We start from the raw sequence: 26,520 nt of genomic DNA on the forward strand, positions 1-26,520 counted from the left end.
GAATGTGTGACCACTAATTTTCAAAGAATCAGGCCACTGAAGACCATCCTCGCACCAGCCCTGCAACCCTTCTGTCTGCCCGTCCTCAGCTCTGCTGGCAGTGAGACGCTCCCCTCCTCCGGGCCCAGGGGAGCCCCCAGACACCAGCCCTGAGGCCACCTTCACCTTGACTCTGGGTTCAAAGCCACCCACCCCCTTTATTGCTGCGAACCGAGTGCCATTCTTGCCTCTTACCTTTAGTTGTGTTGTGTCGTGTGTTCTTTCATTTATAAACTTGTAAGTTAGTCTTTTTTAAAGGAAAGACTGTCCCCGAGGTGGGGGGGGGGGGGGGGAAGGGCACTCGGTGACAGCATCACTGCAGCCTGGTGTGGGGCTGGGTCCTGAGGCCCAGCAAGGACGCTGAGGGAGACGAGGAAGCAGAGTGGCTCCGCGGCTCGGTCAGTAGGATGCGGCTTCCACAGGCCTGTCAGTGGCCCCAGGGGGGCTGGTGAGATGGGCACGGGGGCCTCCGACCGTCTTCCAACTTTGATGTAAACCTACAATCATTTTAGAATAAGCTCATTTATAAAAAGAAAAGAAAATTCTGTGATTCAGACTCAGTTAATTTTCCTTATAAAATTTGAGTAATTATTCAAGTTTGTTAAAACCTAAGTTTAGGTCAGCGGGTCACCTGACAATTCGTGCAAAACCAGGTGGAGACAGGAGGCTTTCAGCGCGAGGCGCTCAGCAGGCACAGTGCCAACGCTCCCCAACCCCTGGCGTGGCCGCCTCCAGTTGCGGGCTCTGAGCCGGGGCCCGGCCTGGTCCCACTTTCCTGTGGGGGCGTCACGGGGCAGCAGCAGCAGCAGCAGAATCTAGGACTTTGGGGCCGGATGGTCGGCGTCTGTGGGCCCAGAGCTGGCTGCGGCCCTGGAAGCGAGGATGTGCACAGGAGGCACAGAGGCTCAGTAAGTAATTTGTTGCTTTAGTGAACAGCTCAGGTGCTATGTGCAGGGCGTCTGCGAAGGGCCTGAGATGCTCTGAGGCAGGAACCGGTGCCTGGGTGGCTGCAGTGTTTGGCACAAGGCCTCATCTGGCGTCAGGCTTGTGGAGTTTGCGCAGATGCCCCATGGAGGGTGAAGAAGGGTCCGCGGTCCGCTGAACCTTCTAGTAGTTTCCAGTTAATGGTCATTCCCCATCAGCTCTCCTGGGGGTATTCACAGCTTCATCACGTTCAGCAAAAACATCAGACCTTCGCAGACCGGGGCTGGACTCTCCCCACGTACTAGCACCTGCTTTAAGCTGGGTCCTCACAGCCCTGTCCTGGGGGCTGGTGTCAGACAAACAATCTTCCCAGAGAGGAGAGGCACGGGAAGGTTGCAGAATTATTCCTACTTTTCAGTGAATTTACGTTGCTATGGGGATAAGAGAACAACTAGTGGATGTTAAGGGGGCACCATGGTTTTCTGGTTTGTTAAAGGTTCTTAGGAACTCAGTTTCATATCGTGCATCACACACTGAAGAAGCAATAAGGAAAACACTTTGGCATTTGTTAAAGTAAAGCAACAAGAGAGGCCTCCCTGTGAGGTTGGAAAGGCCCCCAGATCATTTTTAGTGGTCTATGGAAGCCCCAGGGCAAGAGTGTTGTCAGTGTTCACGTAGAATATTCTAGGACCCTGAGTAATGAGACGTGGCACCCCCACATTCCCATTGAGTTCAGAGCCCAGTCATTTTGGGGACTGTGAGGGCCTTTGGAATTTGGAAATGCACTTTGTTGACATGAAGTCTTTCTAAGGTACTTTGAAAGTAATGGTGCAAATATGATTTGCCAATGTTGACCTGAGTAGAAATCAGGCCCCAGAACGATCCAGCAGAAACAGGCATCCCAAAGTCTCTGAAGGTTGTGCGAATGTGTTGCCACATTAATAACTGCAACGTGCAGCTTCCTGACCTACGCTTGTCTTCAGTGACAATGTGTGTGGCACAGCGGATTTGTCCCTGTCACATGTAGTGCATTTATGGAATGGTGGGTGGGGACAATCAAATGCATCCAGTGTCCTTCCAGGTCCCCACCTTCACGAAGATCTCAGAATGATTCTGTCCTGAGAAGAGGTCCCGTCCCCTCGACCATGGGCGAGAGGCAGCTCACCAGGTGCCGGGACCCTGGGATCTTGGACGGTCACACCTACCCCTCCCCAGTGTAACAGAAGGCAACTTGGCTTCCTATTCCAGAAAAAAAATGGACGCCTGCCCTTGCCGGAGGTCATTAGGAGGGTGACATACAAAATGACCCGCGGCCTGTTTCGAGCGTTGTTGCTACCCTGTCAAGAGGGGATGGACGGACCACGTCCTTGTGCTGGTAACACTGTAGAGCACGGGGCGGGCAGGGCTGTGTGGGGAGAGCACATCGGAGTTTCTGTCACCGTCATTCTTGCAGAGAGATGGGCCCACAGGAAAGGTGATGAATTCAAGCCAGGTCCTGTCTGAGGACAGGAGGGACATGTTTGGGAGACTATCAGGTGTGGCCTGTTCTCTTGTTGGGCTGAGTTCCTCATGTGAAAAAGAACACTTTCCCTGGAGATAGAGAAGAAAGACGCTGGAATTTTAAAGAAATGTTGCGTTGGTGAACACAACGGCTCAGCCAGGTTCAGAGTTAGTAGCTTATATAAAAGGCTCTGGCATCCATACGCAGTAAGATGCACACCTTCCCTCTCCACGTGTATTTCTCTAATCCGAGCACTGAAGGTCAATAAATGCACTTGAAAGATTTCCAGACGAGGACGTAAAGATCAGCAACTAGTGATCTTCAAGCACACGGCTTTTTCTCGGGAAAAGTGATGAGGTGTTTGTTCGTACTGACCTAGAGGCACAGCTCACACGAGGGCAAAACGGTCAATTCAATCAACTTAGGGAAACAACAGAACAAAAACTGCATATTCAATGTCGTTTTGACCAAATTCCAGTGTGAGAGAATATACAGCCTCTCCAGCTAGTTTTGGTCTGTGTGCATGTGTGTGTATGATGATAGTAAAAAAAAGCCTGCAAAGGTCACAAAAACGAAGGCCTAATTTAGAATACAGTACAGCTGAATTTTTTATATTGACTCAGTTAAATAAATGATGCATTTATTCTTGGATTAACCATTAACCATTGCAAACATCTTTAGGACGGAGTTCTACGCTGGGCAGGTGTGAACAGAAGTAAGGTGTCCTCCCTGCATTCACCAGAGGTTTGATCTGGTTAGGGAGACACGTGAGAGTATCATTTCTGTGGAGTGTGATACATTCTCTATGAGAATCCTGGACGTGACTCTCAGGAACACAGAAGAGGGTATCCGACTGCAGTTGTGACAAGGAAAATTTGCTGCGGTAGACAATGCGCGGGTAGGAAGCCATCTGGGGGAGAGAGACTTCTGGCTAAAGGGAACAGCAGGAGGGCTCTGAGAGAAGTCGATTTTGTTTCTGGTTCTGTCCATAGTGCCCAGAAAAGCCTGGCATACGTTACCATCAATAAGTGTAAATGAATGGGGGGGGGAGGGAGGGATGCACGATGGGAGGGAGGGTAGAGGCAGGGATGCACGGATGGAGGGAGGACAGGCGGGCGGATGGATGAGCGGAATTAATGAATGTGTGGATGAACGACGGAACGGGAGCGTGACATGTGAAGAACTGATTGGATCTCCTGAGCGGCCAGGAGACTAGTCGCGTAAAACCAATCCTGGAAGGGAAATTGGGACCAGATTGCGAAGGACCTTACGTGTTCTCATGACGGATTCAGTGAAAGGACTGAGTTCGAGCAGGCCTGAAGCGGGGAGGCAGGAAAGTCTGGTTTGGTTTGCTGGGGCGGCAGTAATAAGTCACCGAGGGTGGCAGCCTGAACAACAGGACGCATTCCTCTCGGCCCTGGGGCTGCAGGTCTGCGATCTGGGTGCGGGCAGGAAGCCCCTGACGCGTCTCCTTGGGCCGTCTGCGCGTGGTGGTCCCTCCGTGGGTGTCCGTCCGCGACAGCAAGTCCCGTAAGGACACCAGCCCCACTGGGAATGCAGCCCATTCTGAAGACCTCACTTGCACTAAGTCCCCCCACAAGGACCTTGTCTCTAGCTCATCTGGAGGTACTGGGGTTGGGACTGTGACGTGTGACTCTTGAGGGGACACGGCTTAGCCCACAACTGGCTGCACCGAGGGGCAGCAAGGTCCTCCCTTGCCCGGGTGCCGTCGGGTGAGTACAGCTAGCTGGCCGCGGAGGACGGGAGGTGGAGACCGGGCATCGCAGTCCCGGCCCCTCCCCCCGCTCCCTCCAGAAGCACACGTGACCCACACTCCGCTTCGAGCAGGAGTTGTGCGTGGAACGTGTGGCTTCCCGTGACCCACAGGCAGGTTAGACTCTCCTGTCCGAGGGAAGGTGGGACCAACTACACGTGCCAGGGGCCAGGCGTCACAGAGGGACGGAATGCAATTAGGGCAAGCCAGATTCTGCTGCGCTGACACCCGGCCCACATTCCCACTGCTCTAACCACGCTCCGTGAGGTCTGTCGGGGGCCCGGCTGCTCACTGTCACCAGGACCAGGCTGCCGGGATGGGCACTCTGTGACTCCTGTCACTTCCGCCTGCAGGTGACATATTCCCGCTGCTCAGGGCAGGTCCCCGGACTCTCCCCGCCTCCACCTGGCAGAGAGCAGAGGCCCAGGGACTCTGACCTCCGGCATGCAGAGGAGGGGGCTGGTGGCAGGAAGGTGGAGCACGCCTTGGGTCTTCCCGTGGTCTGCGAGGCTGCACCCCCGGGGTTCGCCCGCACCCGCTCTCTCCCCGAGGGCGTGCCGTCTACGGGGCACACCCGCAGGCAGCAATCCCAGGGTGGCCGAAACACATCCAGGCCACCGGAGTGTCGGGCAGCTCCCCACTCGGGCTCTGGTGGGCCCCTGGTGGGGACAGACGCCGGCCCCGCAGATGATATGCTTCTCTGTCTCCACAGTGACAGCTGGGTGCCGGTCACAGGACCTCCACCCGGAGTCACCCCTGCCTCCTGATGGGTCCTGTTGTCACTCTGCAAAAGCCAGTGAGACGCACAGAGATGCCGTTTGCACGGGAACAATTCGAAACCGCAGCAGTGCGCCACGGACGTGGGAGACAGCCCGTTGCAGAGGCGGCGCAGGCAGAGGAGGGCACGGCTCTGTGGAGAGGAGCTGGCCGCACGTCTGTGAATCGGAGGCACGCAAGCAGCTGGGGAGGGGAGGAAACTCCCCCGGCCTCCCCCCTTCTGCTTCTGGAGGGAGGCGGCTCGCACAGCCGGTCCACACGGGGCCCGGCCTCTCCTCCTAACTGGCCAGTCAGAGGGGCCAGCGGCCTGGCCACCGCGACGTCCACCCGCACTCAGGGTCACCGGGTGCCCCACCCGATTCTGGCCCCACTCGGGCCCAGGCGGAACCAGGCTTTATGGGACATCTGTTCCGGGTGAGGCCTGGGTCCTCCACACCCAGGGGTCCCTTTGGGCGAAAGCACCCAGTGCCCACTTAGTGCAGACAGGACCAAGGGCAGAGCGGGTGATCGGGTCCGCCCTGCACTCCTCGATTTGCATCAGGAGTATCAGGTCGCCTGTGCTCTCGGGCCCTCGCTACTGGCCTGTTCACACAGGCGGCATCGTCTGTCACACTGCTCCCCACGGGGGTCTCTGGGTTAAGTGTTGGCTTTGGGCTCCCGGCTCCCAACCCTCCAGCCCACACCTGTGGACCCACAATCCCAGATCTGGAATTTATCCCAGTGACAAATACTCAGACGTGTGCGCGCAAGATATCCGTTGAGGAAGGGCTGAGATGACCTGAGTGGTGGTCGGGGTGGAGGGTGGGTTGGGGGGGTGGGTGGTGCAGGCGTGCCCTCAGGCGGCCGACTCCCCCAGGCAGGGCGTGGGGTGCCAGCAGGAGGGGGCAGGGGCAGCGGGCAGGGGGACCTCCCTGCAGTCTCAGCTTTGCTGGAGACCCACAGGCCCGGCCTCGGGGGGCTCACTGCTTGGGGGAGGCCACTGCTGACTCACCTGCGCCCTGGCCCCTCTCGAAGGCGCCCGGCCACGCTGCCCTCAGCATTTCAGACAAGGGCCAGAATGACGTCTGCAGACAGCAATGAGACCACAGTCATTTCTAGGTGTGCAAGGTGTGAGGGTCGGGGGAAGGGGCAGGAAAAGGAACACTTTTTCAAAGGGCTTTGTTTTTTACCTCTATGGCTTGAAATTTTGCCACGAGATTACGTATTAGAAAACAATCTGTACTTTTGTAAAAGATAAAAGGGATTTTAAAAAGATCTTCTGGGGGCGCCTGGGTGGCTCAGTCGGTTAAGCGGCCGACTTCAGCTCAGGTCATGATCTCGCGGTCCGTGAGTTTGAGCCCCGCGTCGGGCTCTGTGCTGACAGCTCAGAGCCTGAAGCCTGTTTCAGATTCTGTGTCTCCCTCTCTCTGCCCCTCCCCGTTCATGTTCTGTCTCTCTCTGTCTCAAAAATAAATAAACGTTAAATTAAAAAAAAAAAAAAAAAGATCTTCTGTAGCGTTAGTCGTTACTGATTGACTTGCCAAGACACGAAGAAGATAATGTGGAATATTTGATTCTTGCTAAAAATCGAGAGTAAATTCACACCTACAATAAAAGCTCGCATCGGCTCCACAAATGCGCAATTTGCTTTCTCGCTTGCTCTGCTTGGCGATTTCACACATTGTGACAGAGAAGTTCTTTCCCTGAGACATGTGCAGACTTGAATCACAGATATTTCTGGTCGTTACGTAATAGCCCGTTACAGCATCGCGTGTCCTCTGTAACTCAGGAGTCTCCCTGCAGAGTTTTGATAATATTTCAAAAATTAGTTTTCTAGGTGTGAGAAGCGTAGGACACAATGCTGAGGGCCCAGGCCATCCTGAAGGACTGAAGGGCTGTGTGTCCAGCAGGGAGGGCGCCCCAGTGAGCCCTGTGGTGCAGCCATCTGCTTCCCTGTGGCAAAATGGGGTAACTCGCTCAGGAAGCAATAACAACCCCCCCGTTAAGAGAATTTACAGGACAACATACTGCACAAGATACGGGGGTAGTGGGGTTCCTCTGTGATAAGGTGCCCAGACATGAACAGTAATTATCAACAGACACTGAGGACACATGGCACCTGTGTGGTCATAGGAAGTCCTTATGACATCTTTACAGGACACGTGCCACCATTTCCTTTTTCAGATGGGAATGCTGAGTCTCAGGAATGCGTTAAGTTCCTGCCACTAGCTGGGACCTAGTCGGTGTTGGGTCTTCAGCGTAGGGCAAGTCTTATTTCAAAGTAGCTTATATTTGAGGGGCTCCTGGGTGGCTCGCTTGGCAGGCGCGGTCCAGCAGAGGTGACGCACCGGCTTGGCGGTGAGGGTGGCGATGGCCGTGCAGCAGCATGAACTGAAGGCAGACGGTGGCAGCCACAGGCTCAAAGGGGTCAAGACAGTAAAGTTCGTGTTTTGTGTATTTTGCTACGATCACAAACTCCAGGATCGGTGGTCTCTGCTTCCTGCTCTCCGTCCTCACTGCTCTTCTGTGCTGCCTCACCACCTAGAGGCCCCCGCCCAGTCAGCCTGTCCCAGGCTGTCCTGGCCTCATCTGAGCTGGGCGTGGGCGGCCTCCCCCACGAGTCAGGTGCAGGCTTCCCGGCTGGAATGTGTGGCCACTGCTTTCTGCCAGTGGCGCCTGCACTCCACAAGCTTCACGGTTGTGGTAAATCACATGGGAAACTTCTCGGAAGCATCGCTGGGCCTGTATCGGTTTGAAGAATGTCTTTCTTCCTGGGTTGGGGGCAGCCCTTTGGCCAGGGTGACGATATTCCCGTGGCGTGGCTTACAGCAGGCCCCTAAGAGCCACCCAGGCGCCAGCCCCTCCTGAATCCACCCACTCTATTGGATGTGCTGGAAGCTTCCGGAACCTTCCATCATGAGAGCCACTCACAGGCTCACTGATGCCAAGTGCCCCATGCCCCCCTCGGGTTGGCTTACATCCACCTGCCAAGTGGCACCACACTCTTTTTTCCATGTCGTCACTGTGTTCCAGAACATTCTGTTTCTTCTAAGAAAACCTCTCAGACAGAGGTCATTGACCTTTCTGCTGGCATATTACTGACTCTGAGCGAGAAAAGATAACAACTCTGGGGGCTGGTGCAAGGCACTCCTGGTGGGAGGCTCTGGAAATGAGTTTCTGGGCTGCTTCCCACACCTGTCAGGACGGGCGCTGAGAGTGTTTTACAGGGAAGGCCTGGGGTAAGCATAGATTTCTCCAAATTTGGGCTGCTTCACAGAGCATGTCGACACCAAACAGGCCGCCTGTGATGGGGTGCTATGCTCAGTGTGTGTGCCAGTCAACCCTCTAACGGTGTGGTTGCCGCGGACTTGCCCCTTGTGGCCTTCCAGCTTCGCCCGAGCGCACACGCTCCACACTCACTAAATTATTATGGGACCCTCACGTCTCTGACACTTTTCTTCAAGGTCTTGTCAGGCATTTATCAGGTCCAGTTTGGGAAAAGACCCATTTCTGCACGCGGCTCACTGCCCACACAGGCCAACCTCCCTCCGGCCTCGGTGTCTGATCTGAAGAGCCATGCCCAGAGCAAACCTGTGGTCCAGGCTGATGCGGCTTAACCTCCGGGTTTGGGTTCAAGGTGTCTCGTGGCTGCAGCTGCTCAGGTCTGGCACCTCCAGACGCCACCTGCAGGTGACGTGGTGGGCGTATGCGGGACTCCCATCAGCGGGGAAGCACCAAGCCCTGTGCCCTGGCTCTCGGGCTCTGGAACAGACGGGCCCGAGCTGTGGTTTCTCCCACCTCCTAAGCGAGGACACCGGGGTGTAGAGAGGTCATCTACTCCAGGCTGTGCAGCTCGTTAACCCTGCAACATGGGCTCAAACTCTGCATGGTTTTAAGGCACACACCGTAACCCACGTCCGGAGCTCAGACAAGGATGTGATTTTCCAAATCAGAGCCTTCGCTCACCTTGTAGGGTGCCATGATGTCGGCCTCTGTGGGCTGACATGTCTTGCTTGAAGACATTAGTACACTGTAAAATTTTACTAGTGTATGTAAAAGGTAGACTTCAGGCTTTTACACAAAATAACCCAATTACCAAAAAAGTTATCTGTCTAGATACATTATGCTTTCTTCCCAATGCGATCTGTCTCCCAGATGGAACGTGTACCCTGTGAGGAGGAGTCGGTATGTCCTGGTGCAGCTGGGACTCTGGCTGTGGGACTGGAGTTCTGGGGTAAATACTGAAACTTGCATGGAATAAAACTGGAAGAATCAACTATTTTCCTTTGATGCTGTGCTCAGGTGCACAGGCAGGAATCCTTTGTGACCTTTGTGACCGTAAGGATGAACAGATACAGTGTCACGGCCACTGCGTGATGACCAACACGGCCATTTATTCTTGTCTCAGGTGAGACGAGGCGCCCTTGAGGAAGTCATGGAACAGATCAGGCTTTCCTCCCTTGGAAAAATTACTTTTGAGTGTTCACAAATAAATGGAAAAACAAACAGATTTTTCCTTGACCTTTCGCGAATTCACATTGGACGTCTCTACAGAATCAATTTGTCAACAAACTATGAGCCCAGGCTGCTGATTCAACTCTCGACTCCCACGACTCTGTTCTTCAAGACGTAGCGTCTGAGGTTCAGCGAGCGTGAGGCGGCCCTCACAGTGCCCCTGAAGAGACTTCTATGAAGCCTGGTATCTCCACTTTTAAAGTTACTCCCTTAGGCTGACTTAAGAGACCGTGGCCCAAAGACTCTTTATCAGACGTGAGCTTCTTGACCAGAAAGTTGCAATATTAACAGGCATCTTTAGGAGCTCCCGTGGAAATAAAGATCTGTGGGCTCAGGCGCAGCAGGCGCAGGCAGGTGTGGGCTGCTGGGGGGAGGAAGCCTGGAAGCGGGAAAAGCACCAAAGGGAAGGTGTAGCAGAGGGGGGCTTCCCCTGCCCCCTCACGATTGCAATGGTGGCTAAGGCCGGCAGAGAGCGCCGGCAAGGGTGTCACAGCTGCCAAGGACAGCATCTGGGGTGTTCCCTAAATCCCTCTTTTCTGGCTCAGATTTGTCCCTTGTCCCACATGGTTGCTGGAGGGCGGGTGCAGGAATCGGTGTACCCTGGCCAAGCCACAGGTGGATGCCGCACCCAGGACGGGGCTGGGGTCACACCTGCTGAGAGTCCCCCTCACTGAGCCTGTTTAACCTCCTGGCCTTCACTCTGAACAAAATCCAATACCCTTGGTTTATGTCGCTTACCCCAGACACTTTGGATTTCCAGAGTCAGCGCCAAGTGTCTGTGCTGAGTCATGCCCGGGGCGCTCGGATCTCAGTGTGCTGCCCTCAAAGACGAGGACGATTCCCACTTAAATTCCCCAGAAATCCTCCAGCCGCCGAGGCACCGTCTACTCAGCCTCCACCTGTCCAAGGGGTGTAAGGCCCTCAGCTCTTCCAGAAACTTCTGATTCACACAGAGGTGTTCTTCACCCTCCTGGCAAGCAGAGGCTCACGAGCCACCCCCGGGGTGCCCAGAATTTCATGCGTCTTTCTCTCACATGTACTTCTTTAAAAAAAAAATTTTTTTTAACGTTTATTTATTTTTGAGACAGAGAGAGACAGAGTATGAACGGGGGAGGGTCAGAGAAAGGGAGACACAGAATCTGAAACAGGCTCCAGGCTCTGAGCTGTCAGCACAGAGCCCGACGCGGGGCTCAAACTCACGGACCGCGAGATCATGACCTGAGCTGAAGTCGGCTGCTTAACTGACTGAGCCACACAGGCGCCCCTCTCACATGTACTTCTGCACATTCCTACCTGTCACTCCCGTGCAGGTCACATTTCAGAAGGGGAGTTACTCTTCCTGGGACGCGTGAGGCTCGGTGAGATTTAGGAAGTCCCCTTCTGCGGGAAGAACCAGCCGGCCACTCTGTGCTCTGAGGCCCCCTGCCCTGCTCTCCCCACGTGTCCGTGGCTGGACGGCAAGGACTGTTATGTGAGTTCTAGCTCTCAGACTCTCGAGCCTAGAAAGTGGTCAAATCTGTGCTGAACAGCCCAATGGATGAACGAGGGGGCTGACGACAACATGACATCCAAGGAAGCCCAGCAGTCCCCGCACTTACCCCCTGACTCCTGGGCCCCTCCCTGGCCTCCCCGCCTGTCTGGGATTTGTAGCCCGAGACTGAGCCACCTGAAGCCCCGTCCACGCATCTTGCCCCCCCAAAGATCTCTGCTTTCCTGGCGTGCTCCACTGGGGACACCGTACCTGCCAGCTCCCCTGCCCAACCCCACATCCTGCAGGGCAGAGCGCGGAACAGCCTCTCTGGGCTACCGGGGCCTTCTGCCTGGAATGGGAGGCGCGAGCATGCTGGGAATAACGAGCGGATACTCATCCTCTCCACAGATGCGGGAGGGTGCCACATTCCAGGCACCTGTGTGTCCCCGGCCCCTAGCATGTCTGTACACAGCAAATGCCCAGGGAATGTTTTCTGAATGCTATGGCTGGAAGGCAGAATAAGAACATGTTTGAGACCGCAGCTGATGGTGCCGGGTTACCAAGGTCCAGATGAACGAACGCAGCCATGTTCTAATGAAGCCACATTTACAAAAACTGTCCACGGATCCGATGTGGCCCACGGGTTGTGGCTTGCTGACTCTTGCTTTCAAATAACTTTTTTTTACATTTATTCACTTTGAAAGAGGGAGAGACAGTGAAAGAGGGAGAGAGAGAATCCCAAGCAGGCTCTGTGCTGTCAGCTCAGAGCCCGACATGGGCTTGAACTCACAAACAATGAGATCATGACCTGAGCTGAAATCAGGAGTCGGACACTCAACCGACTGAGCCACCGGGTTCCCTGTGCTCTCGAACAACTTAAAGATGCTTATTAATAATAATAAAAAAAATAGAGACAACCACGCAAATTATTTACACCCTGAGTTTGAAATTAGAGGGAATGAGTCAAGAGTGACTGAATTATTCTCTGAATAAAATATACATAAGTGAACACCAGCAATCACCCTGAAGTGTTCAACTGTGGGTCCGGCTGCACGTTCCCGGCACTTCCACGGTTGAGTCACTTCTTGAACTTTTCCTTTAGGGTGGGATCAAGGCTCTGGGGGCTAAGCTGACAATAATTTCATCAGTCCTGAGGATGTCGGATCTGAAGCCAATAAGGCAGAGCCGTGGCCCAGGCCCGTGGCCCGACCTTGCATTTTTTAAATGCGTCTAGGCTCACTCTGAGCTCTTATGAAGCCACAGAAAATCCCTAACTCCTAAAGGAAGAAGGCCACGTGACATTCCATAAGGCCGCTGGCAAACCTCTCATCTCTGCTGCCGAGCGTCGGCAAGAGAGGGCTTTGCACAGAAATCCCCAGATCGCCTCGAAGCCGATTTCTGAAAAGGCCTTTCACGAAGCATGATGGGCGGTGGTCCCCACGTTACCTGCAGGGCTCCCAAAATCTAACCCCCCCCCAAACCTATGGGGATACGACTCTACTTTTGCGTAGGAGTCACAATAAACGGTAACCAGAGAGCCCACCTGAGGGCAAACAGGAACTCTGGTTTACCTGGAGGAAACACTGTGCATGTTCTTTGTGTTTTGCATTTACCTTGAATTCCGGTTTCAAAGGAAAAGTTTATTACAGGTGAAAAGTTTTTCTTGGGATAAACACATATTATTGAAGATTCTCACCTCAAGGAAACTTATTGTTAGGTACCAATAAAATATATATCCTTTCTCCCAAACTCTGTTTTGGACACACAAACTCGGTCAAATTGATGTTCGTCCTACTGCTCTGCACTAAAAACAGTTGTGTCCTCTCGAAGTTCACGTGTTGAACCCGCCCCCCAGCGTGGCTGTGCGGGTGATGAGGGCAGGAGGGTGGCGCCTGCGTGATGGGGGAGTGGTGCCCGTGCAGCAGAGACCCCTGCCGGCCCGTGGCCCTGCACCACGTGAGGACACGGCGAGAAGTCGGCATCTGGGAACCAGAGCGGGTTCCCCCGAATCTTCTGGCGCCGTGACCTCGGACGCCGAGCCTGCGGGACCGAGGAAGTGGACGTCGTTGTTCCCACGCCACCCAGTCTGTGGTTCCTGAGCGCAGCCCGAACATCTAAAATCCTCACTCCCGGCAAACTTCCGCCGCCTCACCAAGACTCCGGAAATCAAGTGACGAGGTATCTGCCTTTGAGTTTTTAAACAAACACACAGAAACGAGAATTACCATCTAAGCCAGTTTAGGGAAAGCCTGCTAAGGCGGCGCGATTACAAACTGCCGAGCTATAAAACAAACCAGCTTCCTCAGCAGGACAGAAACATCCGTGAGTCCTAGCACGTGGTACAGACTTGGGTTTACTACAAAGCGTATTGTATCACGGGCGATTACCTGTTTGGAACCGCTCTGTCCATGTGCTTCTGAAAAGTGCAGCCGGAACGGGAAGTGCAGTCCCACCAGCACCGACACGTCGGGACCTGCTGTCACCTGTGTCCAGGTGCCTGACTTGGGGCCGGTTCCAGCCGTGCACGCGCGCTCTCCAGCAGAGCGTGCTCTCCAAACGCGTGCGTGCGTGCTCGCTCCAGGCGGGCACGCTCTCCAGCCGGCCGGGCTGGCTTCTCGCGGGCTCCTCCAGGCGTGTGCGCGTGCTCTCCGGCCCTCTGCGCATGCTCTCCAGCCGTGTGCGCATGCTCCTCCAGGCGTGTGCGCGCGCCCTCCAGCCCTCTGCGCATGCTCTCCAGCCACGTCTGCGTTCTCCAGCTGGGCGCGCCCGCTCCTCCAGGCTCGTGAGCTGCACCGGCGCTTCGGGCTCCGCACCGCCCGGCACCGACGGGTCGTTCCACGGTATATGTTAAATAGTTGAATCCAGGGTCGTGCTTCCACGTGTGTCTCATAGAAACCTCTATGAGCCCGACTTGGATCTCCTTGGATTTACAGGGTGGGCTCTTCCTCAGGACGTAAGTCGGGCAGGTAGTGTCTTCTGAACCTTGCCCCCCCGGCTGAGGCCTGCTGAGAGCTTTACGGAGTTTTTGCTGTGCGTTTCACCATTTCTGCGTGCGACTTAGCCGTGCTCTTCCCGTGTGGCTATGCGTCCGTGCGCGGCGGTCAACCCGCGGAGCTTGCTGCGGCCAGGACCTGCCGGACGCGCAGAACCTGCGCCCGTGGCAGCCTCCACGTCCTTCCGGGGTTTTGACACACACAGAAAACGCTTTTCCTCGGCGACGCTGTCCTGGCTGTCCCTGACCACGGCTGTGTCTGCGTAACGTGTGTGCAGGTGCACACGCCCACCAGGTGCGCCGTTTCGCGGGTAGGGGCGGGCGGCCAGCGGCGGGCACCTGTGCAAATGCGCCCCCGCCAGGCGGGGTTACGGAGTCCTCCCTCCTCCCTGCAGGCTGGTACTCGGGCTGCGGGGTCAGGCTGCTCCCGTCCGCACGCGGGAGGACACGGCGGCAAATTCTCCACTCGGCACCAAGCCTTGCTTGTTGTGAAGGCAGGACGGGGCCGGGCTCTCCGTCCTGGACCAGGTGTTCCAAACCGCAAGGCCCCGCGGTGACCCCCGCAGGTGCCCCGCAGCATCCGAGAGGCGCCGTGGCGGGATTGTATTCGTGCTACGGGGACGCCCGCGTGTGCACCGCATAAGGGACAGACTCGTCCAATCACGTTGTGATTACACCGGAAACTAGTGTAACATCGTGTGTCAGCTGCACCCCGCTTAAAAAGTAGATAATAGATACATAAATAATTAGCCTGTGAAACCATGAGGACATTCAGTCTGGTTCCCGAGTTGAATAAATCCGTTTTACTTCCAAAAAAAACCCAAAAAAGTCCTGTTGGAATTGGGGAGGGATGGGTTAGGAACTGTCTTTGCCTGTTCTGTTGCTCCAAACTCTGGAAAAAACAAGATGATAATAATTGGTATAATCTCCAGTCTTACCCCTCCCCTATTTTTGTGCCTCTGGACAGAGGACATCAGATGGCCACCAGTCACTGAGTGGGAGGGAAGGGATTTACCCATGGCAGTCACCACAGGCCCCAGTAAACGAGAGGTTTTACCGTCAGCTCCCACAAATCGTCCACAGGGACAGAAAAATAAACCAGGACCTTGTTGAGTGTTTAGGGTTCCACGGACACTCCTGTGGTACGCTGAGCGTCCTGAAGGCAGAAAAGTCATGAAAGCTCACCGGCAGGTGGAGAGTGCAAGTATTAGGTCCTGGGGGGGGGGGGGGTGCCAGGAAGTTGCTGGCTATGACAAGGCCTCTGCTGGTTGGACCCCCAGGTCCACACACACACAGAGCTCAACGAATATGGGAAGAGGTTCTCTGGCACTTGCCCGTGTCTGGAGGGATCCAAATGCAGCTGGATCCTTTCCTTACGTGGAAATGTCGTTTGAGGTCATGAAAATACAGACCACGAGGTGAGAAAAATAAAGTTTGTGTGAACCACGTAAAATTGTTCCTGACGCTCAAACCTGCTCACGGTCCTTCCTAGGACACCTGCCTCGGCATCCAGCTCCCTGGTCCCCACCAAGCACTGCTGGCTCCTGTCACTTCTCAGCTGTGCCCCCACCCCCCTCTCCGCCGTCTCCACCACGTGCAGGTGTCTTTGCTTCTCCTCTGGTGTTAGCGGGTCACTTTTCCTGCCAGCTCAGAGCCTGCCGGGCCTGTGAGAGCAGTCTGGGCACGAGACCCGAACCCCAGTCACAGACCAACGCGGTGCGTCCTCTGAGACACCGGTGATGATGTGTTTGTCATTTCATTTCCTTGCCTTCAGGATGACGGACATTTCCTCCTCCTCCTCCTCCTCCACCCAAGACTTAATAAACCTTCAAGATGAATGTTCAGCTAGCAGGGTCACTAACGCGATGCACCTACTCAACAGCATCCTGCCAGATGCCCACGTGTGGATTGTAAATTAGGTCAGGATCCACGGCATGGATTGAGATACTTTCCAAGAGGATGTGTTTCCACTTTGACTACAATACTTCATCACCAGGCAAGTTTTCTGCTGTTACTGTTGAAATGGGATAGAAAAATGTACAAAAATGGAACAAAGGGAAAACAGGCCACATTTAGAAGATACCGGTTACTACTCTCCAGGGACAGGCAAAGACAAAGTACAACCATCCTCTTGGGGTTCCACAGGCCCTGGGCTGAAGCATGTCTCACCAGCTCCATGGAATCTGTGCCGGGGGGCTCAGCCTGGGGATCCCAGGGCCTCGGCTCACCGAGCCCCACAAATAGCCCGGCCTTCGACCTGGGCTGAGGCCTGTTCCCTGACCTTCACGGCGAAAACGAAGTCAGACCTGTGCCAGGTAGGGAGCGAGTTGAAAGGGGTCGTGTGTGTGCGGCCCTCAGCATGGTCTCCAGCACCGATGACTTTGCACACGAGATCAGCAGATGATTCCCACTGTTAATTAGGATGATTACTGACAATTAGGAATTACTGATAATTCCTAATTAGAATGCAAAACTGATATTTTAAGGTTAGCTGCACATCTCAAATGAAAATAAAATAATTTCTGACCCAGCACCCTGACAGCCTGGAGTGAGGAGCAGGCCCCGCCTTTGACGAGTCCTGTTTCCAAACCAAAGCAGTAATTGTCGTTCCACCCCCACCCCCCACTGGTCCACAGGGGCGTGAGCAGCCTGACCCGTGTGGCCACGTGAGGGCGGGGACGACTCCTGTGGCCACTGGGCAGGTGCACAGAAATGCAAAGGGAAAGACAAGTGGGCACATGGCCACTGCTCATTTCAGAAAAAAAAAAGACTTTTGCTGTTTTTTAATTTTTAAAAAGTTGCGCCTCTTTTCAAAGAATTGTATATTTATACAAATATAAAAATAAACTTTAGCATCAAATCTTGGGAAAATATTAATCGTTCATTATTATCCAGTAAAGGTACATTTTTAAAATCTCTGGTTTTAATGAAAACAAACAAAAAATCCTCAGTTTCTTCACTCTGGTGCAGAAGAATACCTTCTAGTTTTGAGTGAGCTTAGGCTCTTTGGCTCCGGTGAGGAAACGGAGAACCCTTAAATGTGGAGGCCGGCACGCCCCCTCGGAGGAGACACCGCAGAGGGCTGTAACCTGGTCTTCAGGTGGAAATGTTACTCCTGCTGCCGCGAATGTTGACATTGATGGGAAGTGTGACGTAAAGCACGGGAACAGACGTCTGCAGAGACAGTTGTTGCCTCGTGCTCTGGGAACACCATTCTCCGGAGTATTATTTAAAATTCACCTTAAACAGTCTGCTGCTGTTAGTTTTCCACAGAGGCCCTTGCAATGTAAACGGGAATTCTAGATATAATACCTATGATACACATACTATGTACAGAGATCTTCTAGAAGGGAGATGCATTTCAAACACCTAAATATTATGTGTTTAATATGTGATTATAAATATTCGATGTATATTACAAACCAAAACGGTTCTTCTTCCAAAACACCGACCGACAAGAGGCGGGTGGGCTGCAGGGAACTGACGTAGCCGCTCAGGTCCACACCCGCGGGGCCATGGGGCTGTCAGCACTGCACACCTGCTTTCCTGCAGCTGCAGGAAACATCTACCTGTTTTCCCAGAACTGTTTTCTGGAACTTTACAGCCCGGTGGTTTATGTGCTTCCTGTCCTCACAACCATGAGAAATGAGGCTGTGACCTGGACTTTGAGTACAGTCTGTCTCCCTAAAAGAAGATTCAAGGGTTCATTAAGTTGCTTTCGATGACAAAAATAGAAAGCGGACCTTCTTAGAAGTGGTAAACAGTACAAAAACCAAGGAAACTATGATAAAGGCTATATTTCACAGGTTAGGAAAGTCGTTTAAATTAGCATTTAAGTGATGCATTATGTAATTACACAGTTTATGAAAAGGTAGTATTGAAATTAATTTCCTTTCCCGCATACTTCTCATCTCTCACGTCACACCCTTACTCAGCCCTCTTTGACAAAAAGGGAAGACAAAACCCTTCCCTGTCTGAGGACAGTAAAGCAGGGGATTCTCAGGATTTTCTCACATTTTATGAAAATACAATCTAGAGGATAGTGATGTGGGCGGCAGAGGGCGTGGGGCAGAGCCCACCGTGGCCTGACTCAGAGACAGGCCCGCGAGGTGCATCATCTCCCGGGACGCGGACGTGCGTGAACGCAGCTCCACCCAGCAGCGCCCTGGCCTCTCAGATCTAAGAAGCGGGATGCGTCTCTGGAAACTAGTGACACGTTTTAGTGGTATCACAACTAGAGGCTCATTATAAAATCACACAGAGTTGTAATATTTGCAGGAAAGAGTCATTTCTTAAGAAAATAATTTAATGCTCAGCGCTCAGCAGAAGCACTTTTCCTCGCGAAGCTCTGGCTGTCCATGAATGCGGGGTCCACTGAGGCCACCTTTGCTGCTAGGAAGGCGTGAACACAGTGCAGGACGGCTGTCAGGTCCGGGAATTCGAGTTCCTGGAAGAAGAATAAGAAGATAAAATGAAACGCTGTGAGTCTTAGAAAAGCACATTACAAAAACATGTAACAGATTCTATGCTTTTTGAGCTCCCAGAAAATCACTCAAGTACAAACACACATGGAATAAGGATGGACTGAGGTCAAAGCAGACACCTGCGGTCTCACGGGACACAAACAGGAAGACACTACTTGTTTTGCAGGGACCCCTGACAGATCAGGCTGACGGCTTCGTTTTCTTGCATCTCATACAGGTGATGCCCCTTCTGGCTGCTGCCCGGACCCTGTCTGCATCAGGCTGTGGGCTCCTGACCGGGTGGAGTGACTTCTTCACTCAGGCCCCACTGATGCCTGGCCCGGTTGGTGCTTAGGCGAAGTTGTGACGGGGTCTCAGCATATCAGGGCTCCTGGTGTTCAGAATTCAGTAGGACTGACCACTGTGCGTTAGCCGTGGTGTGTGTGTGCGTGCCTGTGCATGCATATGTTATGTGTGCACACGTGTATATGCCTGTGCGTGTGCAACCATTCGTGGAAGGAACCGCCAGCAGCGGGTGAGCAGAGCGCGTGGGGCTCCCGGGCACAGGCAGGACCGTGGCTCACCCTCAGGCTGTCACCAGCCCAACAGGAGAAAGAGGAAATGATGCCCAAGGGGCAGGTTTCCTACAGAGACAGAGGTGCCCCATCAGGTAAGAAAATAAAAGTAAAAACACTCAAACTCCTGGGTCCCTCCGTCCCCATGCAGAAGATCCCAGATGCACCTGAAACAAAAAGGAGTCACAGACGGCCTTCCCTGTTCCTGAAAGCCCCACCCAGGTGCCCACGACCCTCCAGTGCGCTTGTCAGCCACGGACCCGCACGAGTGAGCTGCCACGGGGTCATCAGTGTCCTAACATTGCTGATGGTGACCTGTGTCCTCTCTGGCTGCCCTCCCCACCCCCATTCTACCCGTGGAGAGAAAGCTTTAAATGCATTATTCTGACTTTTTTCTCTCCTACTTTGGCACAATAAAGTTCCAAAATAATTGAAAACATCAAAATCCTTTTTAAGACGCTTGCTACCCGATTGACAGCTTAACTAAGTCTTGTCTACACCCCCTGTGCTCTACACTGTGGACACGACCTCAGAAGGAGCCATGTCACTGTCCAGGATGACAGGCTGGCTCGTCTATTCCACAGACCCACTCCTTTCCGCACCTCTGAAGATAGGATCTCTGAGATGCACGGAGGGCATCTGCAGGAAGGTGAACCCCGCCCAGAGGGGCACCTGCCCACAGATGGGCCGATGAGGTCCCTGTGCTCGGAGCCACTGATTCCAGGTACAGGAACCACAAGGGCCCCTTTCCTCCGTTCCACTTTGGATCAAGTTCCTTTGCAGGAAATGAATCTTCACCCTGACAGCCGCATGACTGATTACTGCTTACTTTCACCTTTTCTGAGTAATGACCAGCAAGGTGTCTTAGTGGTCAAGGTGCACCCTCCTGCGACAGCGTCGCAGCGTCAGGAACACGTCAGGAACACGTGTTCCTGAGGAATCACCTCACTCCGCAGCCCTCGCGGCACCACAGGATCTAGAAGCTGCCTGGACCTCATGGCAGACCTCACCCCAAGCCAGCCCGCCAGTGGTGCCCACACCTTGGGACTCAGTCATGGTGGTCTTCCTGGAGGAGAGGAACTAACGAGTCTCTCGCTAGAAGGAACACGAGGTTCTTGCAAATCTCACACAAACCTAATACAATTTCTGCATTTACAAGTCATAATTACTGAGCTTCCTGAAGGGACATTTCAAAAGAAGAGCTGCCACGTCCACGCGACATGCCTCAAGGTCTTGGTTTAACATCTGCAAATTGGAAACTGCTTTTCAGGTTCCCAGAAGACTTGTCTGGAAGTGCACAGCGCCGAAACAAGGAGCCGGGCACCTCCAGCACAAAGGCCCGCCGAGGGCGACATCGATACTTTCTGGCCCCACGTGTCGAAGGCACACACAGAATCTCTGCTCACACCAGTAAATTCCACACAAAACCACAGTCGACAGGGTCGAAATCCAGGATCCAATTTAAAGCCTCCACTCTATTTTTTCCAGATACTGAGTAAGAAGGCGCCCTGTGAACCTGCAGCCAGAGGCCCAGCTACCTCCGGCTGGTGTCCTATCCACGTGCCACCAGCAAGGCTGTCTGGTGACACTCATCGACCTGAGCAGTCGTGTGTGGAGTTCTGACCTCACGCCCGCCAGGCAGTGAAGGCCCAGCATGGACAGCCGCCACGGAGAGCCACCCACAGACAGCCGCCACAGAGAGCCACCACGGAGAGCCCCCGACAGAGGAACCCCTCCACCCCCGGCCGCCAGGGAGAACCCTCCACAGAGAACCCCCCACCCCCCCACGGACAGCTCCCCACGGAGAGCCGCCCACGGACAGCCGCCACAGAGAGCCACCACGGAGAGCCCCCGACGGAGGAACCCCTCCCCCCCAGCCACCAGGGAGAACCCTCCACAGAGAACCCCCTCCCCACGGACAGCTCCCCACGGAGAGCTGCCCATGGACAGCCGCCACAGAGAGCCACCACAGAGAGCCCCCGACAGAGGAACCCCTCCACCCCCAGCCGCCAGGGAGAACCCTCCACAGAGAACCCCCCACCTCCCCACGGACAGCTCCCCACGGACAGCCGCCACAGAGAGCCACCACGGAGAGCCCCCGACGGAGGAACCCCTCCACCCCCAGCCACCAGGGAGAACCCTCCACAGAGAACCCCCCACCCCCCACCCCCCCGGAAAGCTCCCCATGGAGAGCCGCCCACGGACAGCCGCCACGGAGAGCCACCATGGAGAGCCCCTGATGGAGGAACCCCTCCCCCCCAGCCGCCAGAGAGAACCCTCCACAGAGAACCCCATGGAGAGCCGCCCACACTGGGGGAGAAGTGGAAGCGTGACGGTATGCACGGAGCAGCGCCTCCCCAAGCTGTGTGACGGTGACAGGTGCTCAGGAGGCGCGGGTCACTGGGGGGGTTGCCGTGCCCCCGAGTCCACCAGGTCGTGTCTCTCGGAGTGCCATGCCGTGTGCTTTGTCTCTCAGATCTGCTTGACTTGAGGACGGGGCATCGTGGAGGCCCACTCAGCTGAGCAGATGAAGGAAATGGGGTCTGTCCCCAACGGAGCATGAGCAGCCTTAAAAGGAAGGAACTTCTCCCACCTGCTTCAACAGGGATTAAGGACATGAGGTTGAGAGGAACGAGCCGGTCACAGAGAACACACCCTGTGTGATTCCCCTACACGAGGCGCCTGAAGTCACTGACACGGAGGGAGGACTGAGTGCTCGGTGAGGGCGCAGAAGGAAGGCCCTCCCCGGCGGCTGCAGCACCCGTGGCACTGTCCCGGCTGTGCGGACCCTCAAGCCTGTCCTTCAGGCGCGTTCTGTCCTCCTGCACCGTCAGCCACTCCCGCTCACATCCTGCAGCACCGTCAGGTGCAAATCGTGTGCATCTTACGGACAAGATTGGTGAGGTCCCGAGAGCCAGGCCGCACGCGCCTGGGGATGGACTCGCCTGCACTCGGCCCGTCCGCCGGCCCCCAGCACCTCGCCCACGCCTCTTTCTTCGGTGGCATGTTTGTCCCAATGACCTAGATCTTTAGGAACCGTTGTTAAATATTTCACGGTGGCTGAAATAATGATTTGTTGGACTACGACTCACAGCTTATATAATCATCAACTTTTGAGTGTTTTAATACCTAGAACTTCTCCTTTGAAGTAAAACTTCTTAGGGAGCCATGTGTGAATTCCAGGTGTGAATCATGAGGTCGCCCGGAGCTGAGACAACTCTTCTTCCTCAGTCCTTGCTCCGGGCCTGCGGCATCGATCACAAGAGTGACGCATCCAATCAGTGTCCAGATGTCAGAATCACCTGTGTGTCCCCAGTAAACCTCCTCCAGTAGAAATCATCACATTGCTATCTGTATTTCCATCTCGGTGCACAAATCAGTGGCATTTGTCAGAAAGTGTCTGAGGTGACGGACGTCCCTTCCAAAGCCCAGCGGCCAGCGTCAGGTGCCCTCTTTCCCTAATAGCCATCGGAGACCCTGTGCGAGGGGACAGTTGAACGTCCACCACCGTCTAAGAGGACAGTTTCCACTCGGCCACAGCGATCCACGTGCAGGTGGCACTTCCACGGGAGCCTCAGCCTGTCCCTTCCCCACGAAGGCAACACAGAGGCTACGGGGCTAGTGAGCAAAGCCACACGGGAACGGATGCTGGCAGAACACAAGGACGAACATCTGGGATAACAGACGTGCCTTGTAATCGTCCTGAGACACACACAGGCGGGACTGGAGACGAGACGGAGTCGTGAGGAACAGCCCGGCCCCAGAGCTTGGCAGGTGTGGAACCGCACACAGAGTGTGATGGGGAGACATTGCACCACACCCTCGGGACAGAGATCACCACCTGTGGGAGGGACGGGGTGGGGCACGAACCCTGCTCCCAGGGGAGGGACAACAGGGCGACGGGCCCGCCCGGCAGATAGGGACAGACACCACAGAGTCCTAGGTGAGGGGTCACCCGGCAGAGCGTGGGAAAACCAAGATCCCAAACATCCGAGGGGGGCAGGTTAGGTCTGGAAAGGGAGTCTTACGGAGGCCGTGATTCCCTGGGATGGCAGAGGCCGGGGAGGGGACAGTCCAGCCCGTGCACCGTCGGGTCACGCGGAGACCTGTTCAAAGTGCCCCCCTGACGCACGCCCCCACCTTCCAACCCTGCTGGGAATCTACCCGGGCCGACCGCTCCCGTTCTCTGTTGGGTTCCCCCCTTCCTCGAGGAAAGCGCTCCCCGTGACCTTTGCCGCGTCCTCTGTGACTCCCCTCCTGACACTGCCGCCTCACGCCCACGCCGCCGGGAAGCCTGATTCTCTGGCTCATATTTGAAGCCACTTTTTCCTCTTCGGCAAACAGCAGAATGATGACTTCCTAAGTTTTATTTATGTGAAAGCTCGGCACTGTTACCTTGCCAGGACGTTGAGAACGTCTGAGTCTCCCAACAGCTCTGAGTGTGTCTGTCCCCCAGGGACACGTACTGGAAGGCCGAGCGTCTGCTCCGGGAAGGCTGTTTGCACGAGTGTGGTCTCGAGCCTGCAGCAAGTCCGCAGGGGCTCACACGTGCCAAGGGGGGCTTCCAGGCTGTGAAGGGCACCTCCTTTTCTCTGCTGTTAGAAATGTTTTATTTGGAAATTCCCGTGTTCTGACAAGGACACATACTCTCTTAGGCATAAACAAAGTGAATTTCCCACAGGGCTGGTAAAGGTTTTCCCTGTGAAATTAATATAGAAAACTAAAGTAGAAATAAGTGTATTAGATGGGGCGCCCGGGCGGCTCAGTGGGTTAAGCGTCTGACTTCAGGTCATGATCTCACAGTTTGTGAGTTCGAGCCCCACGTCAGGCTCTGTGCTGACAGCTGGGAGCCTGGAGCCTGCTTTGATTCTGTGTGTGTCTCTCTCTCTGCCCCTCCCCTGCTCCCACTCTGTCTCGCTTGCTCAAAAATAAACATTTAAACAATTTAAAAAAATAAATAAATACAGAAACCAAGTTCAGGTGAGGCCTCATCCTGGGCAGCCAGTGAGTCTGACCTTTGTCCCTTAATGGACTGGGGACAATTACAGAGGGGGACATGGGCCCAGGCTATGGGCTTGTGTCACTTGCCCACAGCACTTGGTGGGCTGGCCGGGCTCTTGGGTCCTATTCTGTCATTCACAGGCTCAGGCTGGTTCTTTGTTTAATTCAGGATGTGCAGGCCCTGTGTTTAGACCAGTGACCAGACACACGGGCAACCTGTGCTCACCGCTCCACACGGCCCGGTGTCCACACAGTGATGAACACAGAGGAGGCACCGTGGACGGAGGAGAGGGTCTCTGAGGCGGGGCTGCCCGGGTCCTGGCTTTCATTCCACATCCAGTCGTCTGTGATCCTCAGCAAGTGCCCTGCCGGCGACCCCAGCACTGGCACCTGGGCCTCGGTGGGGATGCCCCTGTGCAGGTGCGCAGGTGAATAGTGGCGCACGGCACCTGCTGCTATTGTTGTCACATGAAGGTTCGCTGGGGAAGACCCAACGAGACAGCTTGGTGCACAGACGCTACGTGAAGTCTGTTTCTGTTCAACTACAACAAGCACCCATCCACCCATTAAATTCTTTTTTCACTTTTTGAGAGAGATCATGAGTAGGGGTGAGAGGAAGAGGGAGACGGAGAGAGAGAGAGAATCCCAAGCAAGCTCCACACTCAGCACAGAGCCCCACATGGGGCTCGAACCCACAAAGTGGGAGATCATGACCTGAGCTGAAATCAACAGACGCTCAACCGACTGAGCCCCCAGGCGCCCTGGCACCTTTTAAAGAAAGGCTGTGCTCCTTCTGGGTGGGCACCGTCCGTAGCCCAGCCCCGCGAGGGCGGCCAGGGCACCAACGTCCACGTGAACAGGCGGTGACGGCCGGACAGTGTCCTCTGAAGGCTCAGAAGGGGGACGTGTCAGCCCAGGCCTGGGCCAGGCTGAATGACACCTGCACTGTTTGTGTTTCAGGCAGAACCGACGGGTGCAGCTCGTCCTTAAAAACCACATTTGTCCCACTTAAGTTACATTCCTGCTACCTGAGCTGGTGGCCTTCAGCGCACTGGCTTCTGTGTTCCGCGTCCTCACGCCCAGGCCCGGTTGGCCACGCCGACCTTTGCCCTCAAGCCCCATCCCTGGCCCCCTGCTCCTGCACACGCTCCCTCTCATTCCTTCCTTTCCTGTTTCCAGAAGGGTCCGCCACCTGCTGGCACAGCTCTGTGCTTAGGGACAGCAGCTATAAAACTCCTTTTTGCACCTTTACAGTTTCTGGTGGAGGTGATGCAGCCTCAGAAGTGACTGAGCCTCCTATCACGAAAGAAGCTCATCGATGCCTTGGCACAGACCCCTGGAGCAGGAAGGGGTGAACCCGATCCAGCTGGACGCTGTGTGGCCTTCAGCAGATCCCTGTCTGTGCAGAATTTCCTGACTTGCCCCACCTGCACGCTGGGTCTGTCCTCCATCCACTCCCTGCCCTGCACACAGCAGGCCCTGAGACAAGGGACCAATGGAGAAGGTCCCCACGCAAGGCACGGCATCTGCCCTCTGCAGCAACTTCCCATCTTCCCAAGGAGTGGGCAGGCCGTCACCGGGAGACAGCGCTGTCCTCTGTTGAGCGGGGATGGGGATAGGAGGTTCCTGTTCTTGCAGGCGGTGGTGTGCTGATGTCCACCTTCCTGCGGGCCACAGTGCCTTGGCTCTCAGGGCCGCTTGGCGTGGGGTCCCCGCCACCATCGCTGGCAGCAGCCGATGGCGGGGTGTTGCGGGAGCTGGGCTCCGGGGGCGCTGGCCTCTGCTCAGTGCCTGCACCACCTGTCATGGCTCAACCCTCTGGGTGTCACCAGAGTGCTCCTGTGCAGGACCCGCTGGTGGGGAAGCAGGACCTGTGAGAAGCCCATCCTGCAGCCCCAGAAACTCAGGGCAGCTCGGGCAGATCAAATTCCTGTCCCCGGGGACTGGCTCCTTTTGTGTGGGATGAACACGGAAAGTCTGAGTTTGAAGGCAAGTTTATCTCTTTCACTTTATTTTTTACACCAAGGTCTTGCAAAGGAAGTGTCTGGAAATCCCAAAGGCAGCTGTGGGTTCCCATAAGGTGATGGGGCAGCCCCGTCAGCGGCTCACGGCACTGGTAACGCCACGGCTGTTAGAAATCCACTCAGACTCCGGGAGAGAGGAGCCACCAGGGGTCACTGAGCCCCTTCTAAGAAAGCCCGTGGGCTCCTGTGGTGTCACCACTGTGGGTTGATGCAGCTCGCTGAGCAGGTGGGGTGCAGCTCTGTATTCGTGGCCTCCTCTTGTTCCCACCAGTTTAAAAATCAGAAACCAAAAATAACCTACTCCTCACAATGTGCAGATTCTCTTACCTCTGGGACGTGAGTAGCCTGTGCTCGAGCGGAAGGCAGGCTGCCCGGAGGCCTCGAGCTGCCATCAGGACAGCGCACAACCAGCTGTGAACCCCGGCACACGCTTGCAGGCTGAGTCAGGAACTGGAGGTGCCCAGGGAACTGCCACGCAGGAGTCT

General features: G+C 55.0%; 1 protein-coding gene across 2 annotated transcripts in view; it reads right to left on the reverse strand.

Moving 5' to 3' along the window:
• Positions 1 to 17,860: 17,860 nt before the first annotated feature.
• Positions 17,861 to 26,520, reverse strand: part of SNTG2 (syntrophin gamma 2) — a 172,850-nt gene continuing 164,190 nt past the window's right edge. For both annotated transcript variants that reach the window (XM_042982606.1, XM_042982607.1), the window contains one exon: positions 17,861 to 18,419. In XM_042982606.1, coding sequence (XP_042838540.1) covers positions 18,285 to 18,419 — 135 coding nt within the window. In that variant the 3' untranslated portion in view covers positions 17,861 to 18,284. The remainder of the gene's footprint in view (positions 18,420 to 26,520) is intronic.

Source organism: Panthera tigris, chromosome A3, assembly GCF_018350195.1.
Source record: "Panthera tigris isolate Pti1 chromosome A3, P.tigris_Pti1_mat1.1, whole genome shotgun sequence".
NCBI classification, from domain to species: domain Eukaryota; kingdom Metazoa; phylum Chordata; class Mammalia; order Carnivora; family Felidae; genus Panthera; species Panthera tigris.